At 35.9% G+C, this 20,922-nt stretch overlaps 1 protein-coding gene across 3 annotated transcripts in view; it reads right to left on the bottom strand.

The window, feature by feature from the left end:
• Positions 1-20,922, bottom strand: part of PHIP (pleckstrin homology domain interacting protein) — a 103,701-nt gene that overhangs the window by 23,730 nt on the left and 59,049 nt on the right. For 2 of the 3 annotated variants that reach the window (XM_069011284.1, XM_069011286.1), the window contains exons 17-24: positions 20,150-20,375; positions 17,048-17,185; positions 16,031-16,214; positions 15,174-15,297; positions 7,330-7,470; positions 6,452-6,528; positions 5,519-5,750; positions 2,336-2,455 (exon numbers count right to left, since the gene is read on the bottom strand). In XM_069011284.1, the coding sequence (XP_068867385.1) occupies positions 2,336-2,455; positions 5,519-5,750; positions 6,452-6,528; positions 7,330-7,470; positions 15,174-15,297; positions 16,031-16,214; positions 17,048-17,185; positions 20,150-20,375 (1,242 nt within the window). The remainder of the gene's footprint in view (positions 1-2,335; positions 2,456-5,518; positions 5,751-6,451; positions 6,529-7,329; positions 7,471-15,173; positions 15,298-16,030; positions 16,215-17,047; positions 17,186-20,149; positions 20,376-20,922) is intronic. The other variant, XM_069011287.1, reaches the window with a different exon arrangement.

Here is a 20,922-nt window from a genome sequence, read left to right as displayed (position 1 = left end):
CATTACACTCTCAACATTGTGATGATTGTTTCCCGTACCTTCCAGTGAATCAAAACAAAAAAGTGCACAGGCTACAAACAATCTCTGCTACACTTAATGTTTCTGTGAAACCACTACATAAATTCAACCCACTCTTTACAGAAGTGAAATATTCTGTATTTTGCAAATGGCTCTAAGCATTGCATCTTCTGTCACAAGAACAAACTCAGAAGATTTCTGTGAAGAAAAAAAACCTCATGTCTTTTACCAGGAACTATTCTTTTTATTCTTGATTAATTCCTGTTTCTGCATGTTTGTTGTAGGACACAGACAAAACTGTTCTTTATCGTGTTAATGGCAGAACACTCCAACAAACACGCCTTGTATTTGAATATTCAGACAGGGAAGTTGCAGCCCCATCTCTCTGGTGTATTTCCACTGTTCCTCAAGACACATGGCAGAGATCTGTAAACAGCACTATTCAGAAAGGGAAATGCGCTATTCTTATGCACTAAGTGTAACTAAATATAGCACTACTGTTTTTTCTTACTTTTTTGTACAGCTTGAGAACAAATTTGAAATATCTCTCCTCCCAAATCTTATAAAACATACCTACTATCCAGCAAAATGTTGGAAGGCCACACAATATCTCTTCTCACAACATTTTTCTAATTAAACCAACCCTTTGTTTCTGTGAATCTCAAAAGTAACTTTCTAGATTAATAATTTCTTTTCACATATTAAGTAAATCTGGGGAAGGCAAGTATCAGAGATGGAATTTCAGAGCAGCTAGTTTACAAACGTACTCTCTATTGGTGCAATTATTCCTCCTTTCTAGGCACAGGACAGGAAACTTCCTGTTCTCCCATATAAAGCATTTTCAGCAAAAGGATGTACCCTACTTAGATATTCCTAGTACACTGTACATGCTATTCAGCAGGTGCCAAATTAAACAACAGTTTATCTTACTAAACCAATACGATGTTAAAGTCTCCTGAGCAGTATGGTACTGATAAATCCTTGCCTGCTTCACTGTATCCAGATGGTATCAGGCACCAAATATATTTATTTGGATTTGATCTTTGAACAGCAGAGTCTCCAAAACATGCTTACTGGAGGGTATAAATCCATAAGCATTTTCTCTTGTTTCATCTCTCAACTTTAAATGCTCCTTCCGTCCCTCACTAGCTTTGTCAATGTAATTTTTGCACAGTTGTGCTGTGAACTGGATCTCTGAAGTGATCCAGTAAAAACAAAACTGCTTGCACATGCAACCTCTGCTTCTGATTCAGTTTCTAAGGTGGTGCCCACAAAAAGCTTTAGCTTGGGAACAAAGTTAATCAACTTTGCCACTGTGTCAAGTATTTCTCCAACAGCATTCTGAAGGTCTGATCTATACAACAACTCTGTTTAGCAACTCAGAAAACATGCTGCTCCCCAAGGAGACAACACACTGCCCATTACAGCATAAAACAGCTATTTCCTCTTTTTTTAACCTGAGGGGGTTTTAAACATGCACAGAATCTGGCTTTCAAGACTGCATTCTATCCAATACTACTTATTTGTACAATTCACTGTAATGTTCACTTGCTACATATTCCAAAGTAGAAACTGGTGGGTGTCCTTTTGCTACTGTATTTTGAGACAGCTAGGTCATGTTTACAGAGTGTTTACAGTCTGGTTTGTATAAAATACATATATATAAAATTTTTCTTGTGGTTTTCTGTTCTAAGAGACTAGCAGAAGTTTTCTGGTATCAGGAACACAAGTGAGAAGAACAATATCAGTTTTTCTTCAGAATAAATGAATTTTTTTAAAAATTACATTGTCCACTCAAAACAATCACACCAAACAAAAACCCCACAGCCTTCCCCAGGAGGCTTAATTCCTGGTTTTTACTTCAAGTCCCAAACTGAAGTATGTTTTCCAGGCTTAATTTCATATTTGATTTCTTACCTGTTCTTCAGCATACCAAATGCTCTACAATTAAGGAATATTTTCATAACATAAAGCACCTCATACAGCTTGTCTACAGGTGTCATAAGGAAATTAACACACTGAATACCGTACAAGAAGGAACACTACTGCAACAGCAAGGAATAATAATAATAATAATAATAATAATAATAATAATAATAATAATAATAATAATAATAAAGTCAAAGCAACACCGTGCAGAATATTTTCTAAGTACAAGGAAGTCAAAGCAAATTTTAGCCAGATCAAAGAATGTTTTTAAGAAAATCCGAAATATTTTGATTGTAAGTCTCTGGGGAAAAAATGCACAGATTAAAATAAAAAAGGCAAAAACAAGCCGAAAGAAGCAAGGACACATAGGGAAAACTAACTACAATACCTCATCCCCCATCTGTGGCACAAATGGGCACCGCCGAGGAACAGTGTCTGTAATCCATGCTGAAGGCAGCCATTCTTCCAGCGTCAAACCATTTTCTGCCAGAACTCCTACAGCCAGCCTCTGAAGAAAACATACACATCAGATTAGTATGAAATTTTTGTTAGCATGAGGATTAATTTTAACTGCCTTTTGAGTTTTTTTGCAGGGGTGTGTGGGGATGAGCTCTAACAAAAACTGAATTTAATAACAGTCCAGTAACCATGTCTTGTGCCCAAAAAGAAAAAAGCAGAAGCATGTCATTCCCTTTACTCTAATCCACTTGGTTGCCTTGACCAAAACAGCACTAAATTATACAGCTGCCTCCAATTAGGGAACCTTGCACAAAACAAGGAGGAAAAGATTTATGAGGTAAATCATGTGAAAATTACCTGGATTGGGTACATCCACCTTACCTACTGGCATATTTACTATAAAGTGCAGTGGAACTGCATTTTCTGAATGTATTTCCACATCACATACTTGAAAGCAATGACACTCACTGCAGTTGCTTGTCCTAGGTGCACACTGCTTGTCTGTATCTAATAGGTCAGATTAAGCAGGGGTTTGTACAACCATTCAAGCAAGGCTGCTTTGAAATTCCTAATGGGATCTTGTGTGTGTACAGACAGCAACCCTGGATGGCTGTACAGAAATCCACTCCATACAGCCACTGATGGAAGACTCTGGATCTCCAGACTGCAAATAGGATACGCCACATGTAATTCCATTACACAAATTCAAGTGTGGTTTCACATGACAAGTAGTACTTTGATGAGTGCACCAGCAAGTATCACAGGAAAAAAATATACATAAAGTTAAAAAAAAGCCCACAAAAAAAAAAAAATTAAAACAGAACCTCTCTATTGTAATAAATCAATAACAGAGAAGCACTTCGTGAATTCTGAGGTTCAAGCAGGTCTGTCTTGCAAAAAACTGATACACTACATCAGAGCAAAGTGTCTAGCTAACTGGTGAATTATGGGAAGGTAAGAAACAGCCTTTAACCAGAGAACCTTCCCTTGTTATATCTTTACACATTAATCATCAGTTTAAAGCTCTCTGGAAGCCAAACTTGATCTTAGTTATTCAACAGGAAGGCACTATTTCCAGTGACTTTTTAAAATAATTTCTGCAACTCTACTAAATGCTTTAGTAATTAGTTCCACTACCTGACTACATGCTCAGGTGTATTTGGGGTGTTTGTTTGCTTTTGGGGGGGATAGGGATGTTGAACAGGGAAACGGCTCAGTTTTGAACTTCCTGTCTGTGTCACTGGGTGCTACATCTCATTGTAACAAGGAAGGCCATCATTTTGCATTTATTCCTTTCTAAACCATGATAGTTTTATACAAGCTTTTTCATCATATCTCTTCCAAACTCTCTCCCTTCTAAGAGAGAGTGCTCTGTGCCTGCCCAAAAAACCCAAAAATGTTCTGTACTTTTGATCTTTCTGGGTGATCCTTCCTTGTCCTTCTTCACTGCCGTATCAATTTTTTAGACTGATTTTTGGTAGAGGGGGATTAGAAATGTAAGCACCATTCAAGATCATGAAGCCCATGCATTAATAGACATGACTGTCAATTTTTCTCTGCTCCTTTCTTAATTTCTAAGATTCTGTGTGTGGCTACAAAGACAGTCAAAACTTCTTTCCTCAATGAAAAGCCCTAATTTTGAATCAGGATCAGAATGAGGAAGAACTTTCTATCAGAAAGGCCTGTGAGCTCTCTGCTCAGTAAGGAGGTCAAATGTCCACCAAAAGAAACTTCAAAGACTAACATCTGTCAGAAATGACAGGTGTAATTAATGGGATAGAGGAAGGAGAGATGATTTTCTGCAATTCCTTCCAGCCTCATATTTTCTTGTGACTCAAGAAATAAGCAGGTCAGCTTTAAAAGTCTGAAATATCTAGGCCTGATATTTTTTGAATCAAAGACATCCTGCCTCTCAATAACTGGGACTAAAATGGATGCAAGATTCCCAAACCACCCAGTTAATTTTAATCTAAGTGGAAATACTAGGCTGTCAAACAGTTTTTTATTTTATAAAGCTAAACTAGAGGTTTCAATCATTAAAAAAACCCCCACCATATATTTTCCTCATCTTCTTTGGTTTCTTATGTCTACTGATACCTTGTTTTGGTTTCAGACTGTGTAAATACCAATATACTATTAGTATTGACAGTACAACTAATGACTGTGCACAATAAACAGAAAGCAGCCTAAACAACAAATAAAGACTACCACCTAACATCCTGCATGCCATACCAGAGATTCACAGTAAATCTGACACTGTGCCAACCTGCATATTTAAATAGCTGTTTTGTCAGTTTACCTTCTAATGAGGGCTAAAACATTGAAATAATGATCTTAAAGAATGCTGAGGACTTCTAACCTCATAAATAAACAAAATACAGTTATTTAGTTTAGATGATACAGCTAGCTTCTTTGGGTATTGCAAAAACAGAAGCTTTAAGTTTACAAAAACAATTAACATCTACCAGATAGATCACTTCTGGTCTCTGTAAAGAAAGAAGGAAGAGTGAAGTTTTCAGATCTAACAATTAAAAACAAAATAACCTCTCAAAAACACACTGAAAATAACTGAAGTCACAGAAAATTTCTATGCACTGATCTAAACTGAAATTACATTATATTAGAAAGCAAACAAAACACAAACAACAAAATCCTGATGAAGTCATATTTGCCTTGATGGAGGTACAGTGGCAAGCATAATGCGAATATCATATATCATAGAATTGACAGAAAAAAATAGCATGGTTGTGGAGATCTAAAAGAAAGTGCAATTATATGGGGAGCCAGGTCAGCACAGCTGTAAAAAATACTGGCACATTATACCAATACTCAATTGTATTGGAAGTTGAATACTCTACTTCCACAGAAAGGAAGTTTCTGGTGTGAGCAAGGAGAGTGACACGGACACTAGAAGTGTTCCTTATGTCAAATGTATCATTATAGCCATCTATCATTTGACTTGCAAGTCTTTAATTATCATTTGTTATGAGTGAAAGTCATGATGTGTTTTAAAATCAGACAATATTAAGTTGTATATGTAACCGAATCATTCATTCAATTATTTCTTAGTTAGCAAGAATGAGGAACCTGTAATACACAAAGAACATCTAACCTTTTGTTTTCTCTCTTTGGGTTTCCTCTTCTTTGGTGATGTTGATGGTCCATCTTTCTCCTCAATACCCTTTTTCCTTTCCTTTTTGATTTGCTTCCTTTGTTTTTCAGGTTCTTCTTCATCCTCTGAACTACTTTCTGCTTTCTTTGTTTTAATTTTAGGAATTTTCTTTGGTGGTTGCAAATTGATTCCTGCATCTGCTGTCCAGTCAGAATAATCACTAGAATAGTCACTACATATGATATAACAAAGAAAAAATAAATTAAAACACCAAAGTTAAAAAGTGCATTGGATTACATAATATAACCCAATAAAAGGTTACAGTTAACAGTCTAGCTAACTACAATATTTTAATGGTTAAATTTATTTAATCCTTAATAGTTAAATTTATTTAATCTTTAAAACCTTATATTCTATCTATAATTTAAATGGTAGTAAACAAAAAGCCCTGACATCATTTGGTCTTGCAAGAAGCTTAACTTATAGCATCCCTCAAAGTAAACACCCTGTTTACTTCATCAACTCAAGATGATACACACTGAAGTCTGGATATTGTTTTCAAGATTTCTGGCTTTGAATAGCTTTGAACGAAAAAATAAAGGATGATTTATTAGCTAATTTCAAACCAAGGATCACAGATCAGACTGAGAGTCATAGAAAACTGCTACTACCTGCCTGAAACATTTGTGTGTCTGAAAAGAAATACCTTCCTGCAAAACAATTGTGCTTCCAGCAAACAAGGACAAAATCTTCCTAAATTTTAGTTAGCAATATGACTGAAAATTAAATCCTGATAGTTTCATGTTCTTGTTCACTTTTTTCTTCTAAATCTGCACACATGTTAGTTATTACTCATTAACTGTTTACAGCAAAAATTATTAAAGAATTATTGGCAAGAATTTTCTCTGTAAGGTATTATATACTGTCACTTACCTAGAACTGCCATCACTGTGCCATGCTCTTTCGTCATCTTCTGATGTTCCACCACTGGCAACAACTACTTCCCCTTCCTATTAAGGAGAGCAGCGGGCATTGGGGAGGGACAGAGGGAGAGGCAGAGAAGAAGAAAGCATTTCCTTTAGAGCTGCAGTTATAATATACGACAATAGAATGAAAACTTTTCTAGGCTTTATATGTGTGATAAACATATGACATTCTAGAAGCTTTATTCTAAAAAGGCATTTTAGTTTGCAGATAGTTCCTTTACTTTAGTGGTCTTATATAAAGAAATATGAAGCTATCTGTGCTCGGCCAGACACAGTGTAGAGCAACATTTTTCATCACCATTTGACAAGGCTAGCTTACCTTCTCAAAAATTATTTCAAGTCTTTTTAATATAGTATTTCCACATATTTTCAATATAAAAAAAAAACCCCAATATGAACTTTATGTACTCATCACTCATTCTCTACCGTATTTACAAAAGCACAGAATGATTGAGGATGTAAGGGACTTCTGGAGGTCATATTATCCAACCTCCCTGTTCAAGCAGGGTCACCTGAAGTTGGTGACCACACTGCTAGGCCATGTGGGCAATACTGACTAGGCTTACAAGTTGCACATATACTTTGCAAAATACCCTTACAAATGAGCATTTTTCTCCTTTGTCAACTACTTTTTAAGTCACAGCTAAACATATACAACAGCGTGTGAAAACCTAATACAACATAATTTTTTTAAGACATGAAAGCAAACGCACAATGAAAAATGTAACTTGAGTTTCCACTAGAAACATTGTTTCATTAGCTGAAGCAGGAGCTTAATGAGTAGAAGTGGAATATGTAAGACTGCCTCATGAATAAGGATCTTACATCTGAAGAACTGTGTCCATTTTCCAACTCTTCAGCAGGCCTTGCAGTTTCTTCTACTGCATATCTTGTACGGTAGTTGTGTGGATTAGCTGCTTGTTTCTTTGAGTCACTAGCGTCTAGTAAATTATCATGAGAATGGTTCTGTGAAGATACAAAAGTCATAATATATAATTTTTGAGCATACATTTTATTAATACATGGCATTTTCTTTATTAATAGTATTCCAGGAAGCAATTTTTGTATTAGGAAAAAGTTACAAGTCCAAGTCTAAAGAGCTGCTAAAGAAAACACTCCATATGCATAGTTGAATGATTATAAGCACCAAACAGTTCAGTGTATTCTGGAAATAACTAAATTTCTTCTCAGGCACAACACAATTTTTAAATCTGTAATTATTAAAAATACTCATTCTCTGCAAAGTACATATCAGTTAATAAGGACTAAAACAAGGGCTAAAACATAACTACTGATAGGTTGCCAAGGGCTTGTAAAAGCTCAGAATTACACTAAAAATGGCCAAGGAAAGGAGACTCTTAAACAGAAGTCCAGAGTGTTATTTTGCAACCGAGGGGTCAGATGTGTTAGAAGAGAGACCCGTACAGTAATACATCCCTTAGCATACAGAGATGACTGTTAGCAAATACAGGCCTTTAAACGGTTTGATGATGCATTGAAGAGTTCAAATGAATGAGTCAGTTTGAAAGAATATGCGTTGATAAGAAGCTTAAAAGAATGAAATAAAGCTGTAATTTAGAACCACTTCATGCTCCACCATTAAGAGATTTTGTTCCTCCTGTAGAATATATATAATGCAAACACTTGCTCTCAACACCAAGAGTGCAATCTTGTGTTAGTCCCCAATCACTGGGAAAAAACCCAAGAGTTATGATCTCAATTTCAAGAGTTTTGTGCTAATTTTTTTTTTGGCTTGTATAGTCAAACTTCAAACAAAATAATTTCTGGGCACATTCCTAGATGCCACAAAAAGAGGTACATTTCCCCATTGCTATCCTTCTGCCACGAAGAAAACCTTGGATATCTATCAGGTGCTGATATACTTGAAAAAAATAGTCCCAGCAATGAAGAAAGCAGAACTGGAACAAAATACATAAAGGCACTAATATTTTGAGAGTCTTCTAGTAGAGCAGACTGCTTTTACATATTCCTCTTGGATTTTTTTTTTCTTTTGTAGGAAAGAGAAGATCTTTCCTATCATGTATGATAAAAGTTGGTTCATGAGGTTAAGTTTTCTTGTTAAGGGAAATAACTCCCACTTTTTACGTCAAAGCTGTACTAAAACTTGGCTAATCAACAGTAGCTAAGATTTAGTTTTCCTTAGCCACAACAATCATCATTAAAATGCAAAAGCCTAGTAACTAGTTTTTCTCCCACGCTCTCTGTTAGAAGATACACACCTTCTGCAAGCACGACAGCAACAGTTTGGTGGAGTACGCCAGCACACGACTCTGTACAATTGTGTTCCAGTTTTCATCAAAGCACAGAGGACGAACACAAACTGCTCTATGCTCTCTTCAGTGAGTACTGTGCTTCTGTTTTTCTGTCCTTCTGTCTAGTTGGGGAAGTTATCACTGACAGCACAGCTACCAGAGACATTTCTAATGGGACTGCTCAGCAATCAGCATTTTAACATTGCCCAAGACTTTTGAGACCTGGGGCACACATTCCTCCTTCTGGATTCAAACTGGCAGCACACACCAGATCTCCTCAAGCTGCTCTGACCCAACCCAGAACAGCTCCAAGGCAGCCCTAAGCCCAGAGGCTGAGCCCATCACACAGCCTTCTGTCCTTCAGCCTTCTGGGGCTGCTCACTTCTCATCAAGATCTCAAGACTCATTACTGAAGCAAAGAGGTCACAAAAGCCAGTGTTACAGTAACTTGTTTCTGCAACTGAATTGTGACTTTTTCATCATGAAACATAGTAGAGAAAGCACAGACAACAGAACTGAATCACATAACCCCAATAGAAACAAATTAGTCAAGTATCCATGAGGGGAACATATTTTGCAGAAGCTACTTTACAGCTTGACTGCAATGTTCATGTCTTCTCTCTAGAAACAAAAGTCCTAAAACTTTACCTCCCTGTTTCTCTTCAGACGTGAGGTTTCTCAAACAGTTATTATATATATATATAGCTTTCCCCTACTTAAACAGAACTACAGATCCTTGGAAAACAGAAGCACTTTGCATTACTCTTTGGTTTTGGAAAGAGTTCTTTTCTTTTGGCAGTGCAAAGCTTAAGGGAAAAAAGAACACCCCAACCCCCCTGCCCCAATCATTTCTTCATGGAAAAAAGTAATACCACTGTATAAATATTGGATTAGAGTGAGTTTGAAGGGTAAAAAACTGCTTTGGGAAAGATACAATGCCAAAACAAGAACACAAAAAATACCAGGAAAACAAAACCACAAGTACTTATCCATAAGTAACAGAATGCTAGAATGAAGTTGGAAAGGATCTCTAGATGTCACCTTGTCTAAACCCACTGCTCAAGCAGGGATGAGAAAAGGGGCCATAAGGTATACAACTGCCTCATCTCTCCAAAAAAATGTATTTTAACATAATTTCTATTCAACTTAGCTTTTCAAAATCTGATGAGAAGCTGTAAGACAGAACTTTATTTATTTGGGGGAGGGGTGGAGTTCAATGTGAAGGTTTGACTATAAAGTACTACAGATTTTTTTCTGACAAAATGTAATTATCACCAGCATGTTCAACAATAACTGAGGAAACACAGCTGATGCCTCCTCTCCCTCAATACATAACCTAAAGAGTGAGCTTGAAATTGGACTCTCAACTCTAATGGTAGGCTGGGAAACAAAGCCAAGACAACCTGTGATTTGAGGTACAATCATCACTTTCTCTCTATACACTTTGATGAACAGTCATATATGCTGACAAGTACCATCCTTGTATCTTGTCCAAGGCTTCCAGTCAGTATCAGAGCACATCTATTGATACATCAAAAATTACAGCTCCTGTCAGAACAGTTTGGCTGTGAAATAAAAATGATGGCATTTCCTGTATTTGAGAGGGATACTGGACACTGCTAGGGGTCTTGGTAACATCATTTGTGAGAGGTACAGTGGAAACCCAGTGATGTCCTGACAACTCAGACCAAACTACATTCTACTGTCCTTATGATTCTGACAGCACTGGGAAGCACAGCTTTGCTGCAGTCTCATACAGGGCTGAAGCAATTTTGGGAAGCTTTGGCTATGGCAATTTCATGGTATTTCTTAACCAGTGGCATCTATTTTTCATGTGACAATGATTCCTCCTTCCTTAAGCCAACAGGAATTAACTTCTACTGAACAGTTTAATAGGGGCAAGGCACAAGCACATGCCCAATATCAGAACTCCAACATTAAACAGGTCACAGCTTCTTGCCCTGGCATTTTCACTTGGCTAAAGAGCACTCTTCCACAGTCTCCTCAAGTCTGGATCAGTGCCTGTAATTACTTAGGTTTTACTCTTACCAAATTACATATATGTAAAAAATTAGTAAGAACTGTTCCAAAAGCAGTGAAGATAACAGGCACTAAGCACTAGGCTCTGGAGTTTTATTCTCCTCTTAACATCTTGCTGATTTAAATAGAAGTAGTGTTTAAATAACATATAAGTAGAAAAACTTATTTCTGTGGAACACAAATAAGCCACTTTCAGTAGAACAAAGCACACATTCCTCCTCCCTGGGTTCTATTAGTTTACAATACAGTCACATTTACACCTCACAACAGACACATACGCCTACTTTTGTCCATCCGTAACAATCTCCCATGTTAATTCCTTGAAATTTTCCCATAACGTTCCCACTTGAGGATAAGGAGGAATATTTCCATTTTTGTCACATTTCACTAGGACACACATCACATCAACCCTCTAGTGCACATAAATTTCACACTCTTAATATTTATTAAAATGCTCTAATCCCAGTAGTTTAATAAACTAATACTCTTAATTACTTGGACTGGGAATATTTACCTAAGCATGTTATTTATCTCAACTCTCTTCTGCTCCTGAAAACAAGTAATTTGGAATATAGCTCCAGTCTTAAGATGGAAAAATTCCCTTCTATCCTCTTTCATTAATGTTTTGGGGTTCAAGTTTTTTCTCTTTGTTTTTAAGTGGTTTTGTTTAATAATAGAAAAATGCCTATTCCTCACCAATGACTTTGAAAGTCAAACCAAGTTCTTCATTCAGCCTGCAGGTCAGTGATACTAAATACTATTTACTACATACTATTCAGGTCAAAATACCCAAGCTTTTAGTCTCTCCCCCACAATTCCATTAGTCCCTTAAGCTATCATATACAAACACTTTTCCATATGACCTGTGTCAAAGAAATGTGGGCTTTCAATAGCAGAATACTTATTTGACTTCCATTTAAATTGCAGATATTGTTAAAGAAGAAAGACTGAGCTATAATTCTGTACTACTTTTAACACACCCTACAATGACCCGGGATTAAAAATTAGCAATAGGGCTTTGGAATCTCCTCAAAATGTAATTACAACTGCTCTGTGTTCTTCCTTATTGACCTACACTTTAGCTTGCAATCCAAAATGCTAACATTCATTCCTGCCCATTTTTTCATTTTACTTCAATATTTTTGACTTCTTTCAGTTAGAAGGGAACAGCAGAAAATATTATTTTATCATTATCATTATTATATGAATAGATCTGGTAAATTTCAGAAGTTGATATAAAACTCAGTATTTCCTACTGGTATGAATACAACTGAATTTTCCTATGAAGAAAATGTTTTAACACAAGCCTTGTTTTACTCTGCTCCCAGAGAAGGTAACAGCACTATAGAGTGAGACACTCTCTAGAATTCTTGATGCTGTAGCTCTTAGGTCTAGATATTACTGGAAGAGAATGTCTTGCCCTGTATTTTGTTGGAGGTGTTCTCCATCTCCTTTAGATCATAAATTCTCTCATTAAACCTGTAAGAATTCACTATGAAATAAGGACAGTAGTCTTGCAACAGTACTGTAATATAACTTACAAGAAATCAGTATCAAAACCTACTGGATGTTCTCAAGGAAAAGGAAAATTTACACTGTGCTTTCCAGTTCCATCTTCAACCTCACACAGCTTGTATTTAAAGTCACACTATCACTGTAAAGAACAGCAACAGAAGAGCAACTATAATGAAGTTATTAACTTCTCTTTAAAAGAACCCTAAAAATACTGCACAACAGTTTTTGGATTGCAGTCAATCTTGCTTCCCTTCCCAGGTGTTTATTTGAATTTATTGTGAACACTACAGAAGATGACAATTCCAATTCACTACTCCTGTTGCTCAGACACTACCAAGCAGAAGTGTTGCTCATGTTAACTGTAAGCAATAACAAAAATCATGAAAATCTGAGCAGTTCATTTAATTGTGAAACTCAATCACTTGAGATCAAACACCTCTTTCTTCTTGCAACTTGCTTATTTAAAGCCCATGGGATATCTACTTATTTCTGAATCCCACTGAGATTTTACTCAAGAGATTTGAATTAGTGTACTTATCAGCAGTCTGAGTCCTCCAAAAAGAGACGTATTTAATGAAGAATCAGCTATGGAAGAATACGACCTTTCTATTCCAAGATGCTGAAAAAGTATTCTGTAGGATTTATGAAGGCTTTAAGCATTCTAAAAGTATTACTAAGTATATCAGTAATTTTTATATGGAAAATTTATTGATATACTGAAATGAAAAGACCATGATTGCCTGGTTTTTTTCCGTATTTCCTCAAAACAAAGGTGGAAAGTGACTAAAGGATTTACCAAGTTCTCTGCCTCACATTTTGAGAATCCCTCCCCACCCCCCAGGTGTAAATATATGAAACTGAAGAAAGTTATCCTTAAGTAGCAGTCGCTCTGAAGGATTTCAAGGGCATAAATATCTGCAATAAAAATATGGGGCTCAAAAGATCCAGTGCTACCATTACAGTTTGGAGACTAAAAATTTTTTTTTTTGGAAACAGGATATAAAAACTTGCATTAAGTTTCTTTGTTTCAAAGATATAATAAAAGTAATTGCTAAAACCAAAATACTGGACCGGCTAGCCTATTCTGTTAAACTTTTATGTCCTAGTGATATTTTAGAAGAAAACTGTAAGCCAATTAGAAATTTAATGGTAATTTGATATGAAAGTGTGTAATTCAGTACCAAAATACATCCCCCCTCAAGACCACAAAAAACTTTGTTAAAATCTGAATTTGTCAGGCCCATTTTCTATTATTCCCAAAAGAAAAATAAGAGTTACAAAGACTTCTGATGTCCTGGTATTTCACTAATGAGTCCTGTCATGTGGCGTAAAGCTTCCCTCCTCTATGTACAAAAACTTGAGACAAAATGAACAAATTTTTTTCAGTATACCTTGGGCAAACACAGAATATTGGTGACTGCAGAACTGAAAATAGTGCATCAGTACCATTTTTTAAGATAAGAATGCACTCAAATTTACATAGAAGAAAGAAATTGAAGGAAAAAGTAAGAAAAACTTAATAAAGAAATTTAAAGTTATTAGGGGACTATGGGTAGGGGAGGGTTCACATCACTTCTTTTGAAATTCTTACTTCAGTTGAGTATGAAAAAAGTAGCAAAACAATACTCAAATTTAATATCAAATACAAACTTGCTAATCTCAAACTCACTCTACTACATATAAAATTAATCCATCTTTACTAAAAATTACAAAATCACTACAAAGCATCTGAAATTTATTTATTTTCAGAGTGCTTTCAATCTCAGTTCCTTCCTTCACAAAACAGTGAGCAATAAAGAGCACAGGCATTAAGTATGGTACTCTAATAAAGTTAAGAACTGTAGTCTTTTGCATACTTGTTCTTTTTATTTCATTTATTCCTTTTTCCACCTTATATCCCATAAGTGATCTTTACTTTCAATCGCAATTGCCACAATTTGCAGGTGTTCCCGAAGGCTGTATTTTACAAGCTTTTGATTGAGGGTGAAAACAGTCTCCTCTGTATTAAGCATACTGTGAAACCCATAGTATGACTAAAACTATGAACCTATGAGTTCTCCTTTACAATTGCTAAAATTCACTTCCTTTATTACAAAAACATAGTTGACTATTTAGCTAGAAAAGCATAAATAAGCATGTGCAATTCATAGATAAAACTAATTTTAAACAAGGAAGACAAAAATCTTTCTGTAAACATAGTATGTATCCTTCCATTTTTTTACCAGCAAAAAGATGTAAGATTACATTTTTTTGCAAGTTATATTAAAAAAACCAAGTGGCTTATGACAATTTAATTCTTATTTCCTTCTACTACATCTATCCTGTTTTCCTCTTTTCTGAAAATGTACTCCAGCTCTAGCAGAAAGCATGACTTAGATATATTCCATAACGACCCACAATATGATTTTTAGGGTACCATGAGAGAAAACACCCAATTCTCTATTTGGACATGTATTTAATGTGTTATGGTTAAGGACTGTGTTATGGTTAAGGACTGTGACTTGAGTTTTAATAGAGCCTTTCCACAGAATAGTACAAACAGTAGACAACAGCAGCGGGGTGTATCAATTAATAGTGATGGACTCCCAAAAGCAAATCCTGCCCCTATACCAGATTTTCAGGGGTTTCCCCCCACTTCTGAAAGCAATCCATGTTGTTTATTATTCAGAACACATTGAAACATCAGTATAGAAAAGCTTCCTCATTCTGGGGAGGTAAACAAACTCCCATACCCTGGTTTTTAAATTTAAAACTGAGAAGAGGAATGTAAATTTATGTGACCCAACTCATTGGTTAAATTTTATGCTTCATTCTATGTAAAGGTACAGGTGGACTACTTACCTTCGAGAAAGTAGGTATTTTGTTTTCTCTTGGAATGTGACTCATTACATGTTTTCTTTTCTCTTCTGATCGATACACCCTTATTTCTTCTTCTCCCTTTGCTGTTCTCCATTCTTCCTGCCTACTGAAAAAAGGAAACTGAGATGTTAACTTTAAAGGACATTACTACAACTGAGAGGATCTATCCCAAACCAAGGAATAGACATTCAACATCTATAACAATCTTTGAACAGCAGTTCTTCTCTTTACAGTTAGCATATGGCTTTAAAATTAGCTTTTTTCAAACGAAGATTTTCATCTTATTGCATTAAACTAGAGCAGTTTATGCTTGACTATGGCAAGCAGGTTTTTGACTTACTGATTTAAGTACTCACTTACTGATTTAAGTACTCACCACAAGAGTTAATTAATGAAAAAATTAAAGTTCCAGTTTGGAAATCAAAATTCATCTCAGGCACCTAATAGTTTAGGTCAGTATTCCAGTCATAAAATGCCATATAATGACAGGAATAAAAGGAGTTAAAACATGTAATCTTATGCTACAAGTCAGAGGATATTGAGGCAACTAGATTCTATTGCCTATACAAGTACAATTACTGTGTCATTCATTAAATGGACAATTTTTATTCCAAATCCTTCTGGTATTCCAAGATTTTTCAAGTGATACACAAAGGAATTCCAAGATTTTTCAAATGATATACAAACAAGTGATTTCAAACTGAAGCTGATTTTATAAGAAACTTGAGATGAGAAAATAGAAAAACACCACACAAATGACAATGTGAATGGCAATAGGAATTCCAAAACTGTTCAATTTAATTAAGTTCACCATAGTAAAATTCTCAGTCTGTGTTTACCTGGCCACACCAGAAGACAGTTCAGGCACTACGACCCTGCGACTCCAAGCCACAAGGTCCCGCTCAGTGGCTATTTCACTTCTTGGTGCATTGCTATGCATCTGACGCACACCTTCAATTTGTCCACTGCGCCTTAACCCTATATTTGGTGGGGAATGCACTTCTGAGGTAGAGCTTACGGATCCTAAAACGTCAAAAAGCAATAGTTCTTGATCTGAAATTCTTAGGGAAGCATTTAAAAAGAAAAACTTGGAATGAAATGGAAAAATAACTTTACTTGATCTATTACTTCAAAAGAAATCATATTAACTGAATAGAACTATTTCAGCCACTTCTACAGTCACCAAAACACAGCATGAACAGCTACTGGGCTGCAGCACTCTGTTTAAAATTTCACATTAAAAAAGAAGCCAATGTATTAACAATCCGAAGTGAAGCAAATGTTTGCTTCTTTAAAAATACTTCGGAAAACATTTACGCAAAGCTGACTATTGCTACTGCACTCTAAATCTGTGTTATAAAACAGTGACCTATCTCACTGAATCACCATGCTCCTTTAAATAGTCTTCTACCTTCAAAAAAAAGGAAGCCTCAACACTGGAAATTAGGAATCAAGCTGTAAAATTTACAGAAAAAAACTTGAAATGGTCAAGAGGTTAAAAATAACCAAACCAACCCAAAACAAAACCACACACATACATGCAAGAGCCTTCGAATACCTACACAGTAGCAAAATACTAGGCGGCCAATTCCAGATTAAACAGCAGGGTAATTACTTCTAAGGGAATGCAGCTGCTGCAATTCCCTGAGTGACCAGACAATAACAAAGATAAATCTGTAATGTTAAGAACCCCAACATTTTGCAAAAAGGCAAAAAAACAATGGGAAAGGTGTACTATTTTCTACAGCTCCAAACCTCCTTTTTACTAGTTCAACAAAATGCACAGATCATGGACAACATAAAGGGATTTATGTTTTCCAACTCCCAGCCTCAACATCCATCCCCCAGTGATCTACCTCTGCTTATCCGGCTGGTACTACTGGTTCCTGCCTCCCCAGAGCGTCTCTGGTCCTGCTCTTGCTGAAGTCTTTGAATCATGCTATCCAACGGACTAACTTCTTGATTTGCTTGCTGACTAAGAACTTGATTCAATCCTGTGAAGTAAAATATACCAGAGAACAACATGTAAACAACAACAAATGTAAATTTTGAAGAAATTAATGTTACAGACAGCTCATCTAAGTTTTAGCCTGTAAATTATCACATGTGTAACTATGGGCTACTGCTTATTTTTCTAACAGTCATTTCTTAAAGCAGGACAACTTTTTTTCTTAATATATTTGAGAGCATTATATTTTCTGGAGCAGGGTCAAGACAACCACATTTCACTTCTAATAAAAGGTTAAATTTGATCAACTGCCAGCAAGTCACAGAAGCTTAACACAATCGCTGTTTGTCAGCTCAGTCAAAGCAAATTGTTCAAACGAAAGATTAGCCTGCCTCAAATGCATTATAAAACACTTTATAAGCTTCAATGAAAGAACTACATCAAGAAAGTCTAACTGAATTAGAAAATAATTATCTATACTGTAGAATACCAAGCAGTAAAAATGCTTGATTGAGCTCCACATGGACATAATGACCACACAGATCAAGTAATGGTAATTTTCTTTGGTATGTAAAACAGCCAAGAAACCTCCTTTTGGGTAGGTCTTTGAATAGAAGATGGGAAACAGTTCCAAAGAAGTGATTACAAGGTGATAATACTGTTTCTGAGCAGCAAGCAAAATACACAGCACGTAAGCATGAACAACACAAAACTGTTTTCATACTCACAATGATCACAAAAATCAGTTAGAGAGGTATAGAGAGAAGGACAAGGGTTACAGTACTGATTCAAAAAGAAGTCAGACACCTCCACACAGAATAGTGAAATGGTGGAGTGGAATGGTGGGAAGGAAGCTCTAGCCAAGAGAAGCAGAACTTGCAAAACTTTATAATGAGGGATAACAATGTTCAAAGAAACAAGATATAGAAACTATTTTTCCAGCATGATTCTAAAGAAATATCACAGTTTAAACTGCACTTTACAAGATCAAAGACTAGATATTACAGTAATTGTGCTGTGAAATGAAGAGCTTTGATTATGTGGCTGTACAGAAGCTGCTATCTCTTTAGAGTATGCAGAAAAAAACATAAATATTTAAGATAGTTCTCTCAGGCTTTAAAGGTTCTTGAAGTCAACTTCCCTAAAGCAGCAGAACCTTGGAATCATGTAATGAGCTCTGGTATAACCACAGCTGGATGTTTCCTGACTCATGTAAGTGAGACAGATTAATTTGTCGATCTCGTGAGCAGACATACTGTCTACTGAGAACAATGGGAAACACTACTAATAACCCAAGAATGATCTTAAATAAGGAAACTGCTATCTAAACAAAATGAAAGTTTTTGTGCCTCTAGCCTGTGAGACAATGCCTTAGCAAGAAACAGCAAGTGGTTTCTTTTTAAATGAAATAATAAAGACACTGGTGTAGACTTGACTTTTTCAAAACATCTGGTTTAAAGGAGCCTCTCATGTACATCAAGGCAGTAAATCAAGTGCAACTGTCCGACTTTCCCCTACTCTTAAAAGTCCCTACAGGAAACCTGACAAGAAATAAATGGTCAGTGCTCTGAGTGAGATGCATGAAATCCCACAACAAAGCTTCAGAGAGAGAAGGAACTTCCTTAGTGGAAGGGAACGTACAAAATACATAAACACTGTTTAGCTCTGCATACGACTGCATACATTGTTGCTATATTGTAAAAAGGTAGAAAAATGTCTTGTGTCTCTCCATCATCTGTCAGGCTGGCAGACGATGTCCTGCTATTAAAGAAAATGCTATGGGCATCATCTTCCTATAGGCATTCATGTGTCATGCAGACAGACCACTAAATTTAATTTTGTTGGGCCTGTGTGCAGAGTCTGATTTATTTCAAGATATATTGAAGACTGCACCCAGGAAATTTTCAAATTTGGAGAATTTCACAATGCAATGGATTCACACTTTAACTGCAACAATGAAGGAAAGGTGCATCCTTCCCTAAAAATCAAATTTTGTTTCAAAGCCACTAGCTAAGAAGTTTACATTCACCAGGAAGGATTTTCTTCCTCCTTACAGTTGATTCTCAGGTAGCATTTCTTCCTGTAATTTTGGAGTAAATATGGAAATCCTCCACTAAAATTATTTAAATATTCACTGCCTTATAATCCTGACGTCTACAAATAGGGATAAAGAGATTTTTTGGTAGAAACACTCAGTTACCCTTCCTGGAATGTCTGACACACCACAGGCTTAAGTATCACGAACATATAAACTACAATTTACAGGAACAGTCAGTTTTCACATATTTTCCAGAATATCCAAATACTTTAAAATGTTTATCTTGAAAACATTTAAAGCTACTTTCACCAGTCACTGTTTGTTTATTCATACTAATATCAAACTAGTGACACATAAAAAGTAGGCACTGCTTTTCCATCCCTACCCACGTGAAACACCTTTAGGCAGTTTCCAGCAGCCAGCTATTGCCCAATATATGCATGTTCTTCCCATGTCGTGTACATGAGAATGAAACTTACAAGGAACTTCCTAGATTTTGTATCTTTATTAAGTCTTCCGTTCTTTAACCAAATCACCAAAGCTTAAAATTAATGACTGCCTTCATCTAAAGAAGAGAATTTTGCTTGTTTCAGATGTCTTCTCATTTTTCTCTTCTCATAGGAGTTACCTTTTCCAACTGATCTGTGGAAAATCAGTCTATTTTCTAGATTTTCTAAAGCAGGAAATCTTATCCCAGAGAGTTAACTGAGAGCTCACACAGCATTATACATTCTTCCAGTAATGAAACAAACTCCAAGCTAACTGATGTTGTAGCATCAACTAGTGCCAACTTGATCAATGACAATACTGTAAGTGAAATTGTCGCAAGCAATCAGTGCCAAAGACATTGCAATTCTTCTGCACTACATGAACTACTATGCCCATAAATGAAGAAAAAGGACAAAGTGAAAGTGTAGAATAACTGGAGGTAACTAGATAGACTACTGTTCAGTGAAGTGAAATTTTCCATACCTGAAGATGTCACTCCCATCTGAGGAATAAGCTGTTCCTCCCTGCAGTTCTCACGACCAGGAACTAGTCTTTGATACCTTGCAGGATGAGGGTTGCCATCCACATCAACCAAAAATGGGGGAGGCATAAGGTGTGGAGCCTGCTGTGTCTGTTCATCCAGGACAAAGTTGTTGGCATCACGGATAAGGGGCCGATAATCACTATGAAAGAACATCTGATCTGCTATCTGTAAACAAAGTCATTTTGTAATTTTTTTAAAGAACCTATTAAAAAAGCATACAGAAGAGAACTGCCAAAAGTATTTTTAACAATGGTACTCATGATCACTTTTACAAAAAACAGGGGTATAAGCTGATGTGTTTATTTCACTTTAAAGGGGAAAATTTAATTACTCCATTATTATTTTGTTTCCCAGTACTTTTCTATATTACACTGCAAGGAGAATAATCCACATGTTTGAGGGTGGGAAGCATTTAAAGAATAGGGGAATGGGTAATATTCAACTACTTGAAGAAATCTGACCAAATACAGTACTAATGTATTAGTTTATAAATTTTCTTATATATATATATATTTCTTCTGAGTATATGAATATATATTCTGATAATGAAAAACTGTGTCACAGACTTATGAGATATGGTGCAGGAAAGACTAGGAAAAATATTTATTACATCAGGGCATTGCCAAATACTTTAACACCATCAAAATATATATATCCTTACTATAATGCTAGATATCAGAAAAAGTTTCAGTAGATAAAAAAAGTGGAGATA

Source organism: Aphelocoma coerulescens, chromosome 3 (genome assembly GCF_041296385.1).
Source record: "Aphelocoma coerulescens isolate FSJ_1873_10779 chromosome 3, UR_Acoe_1.0, whole genome shotgun sequence".
NCBI lineage: Eukaryota > Metazoa > Chordata > Aves > Passeriformes > Corvidae > Aphelocoma > Aphelocoma coerulescens.
This window is presented reverse-complemented; position numbering and strand designations above follow the sequence as displayed.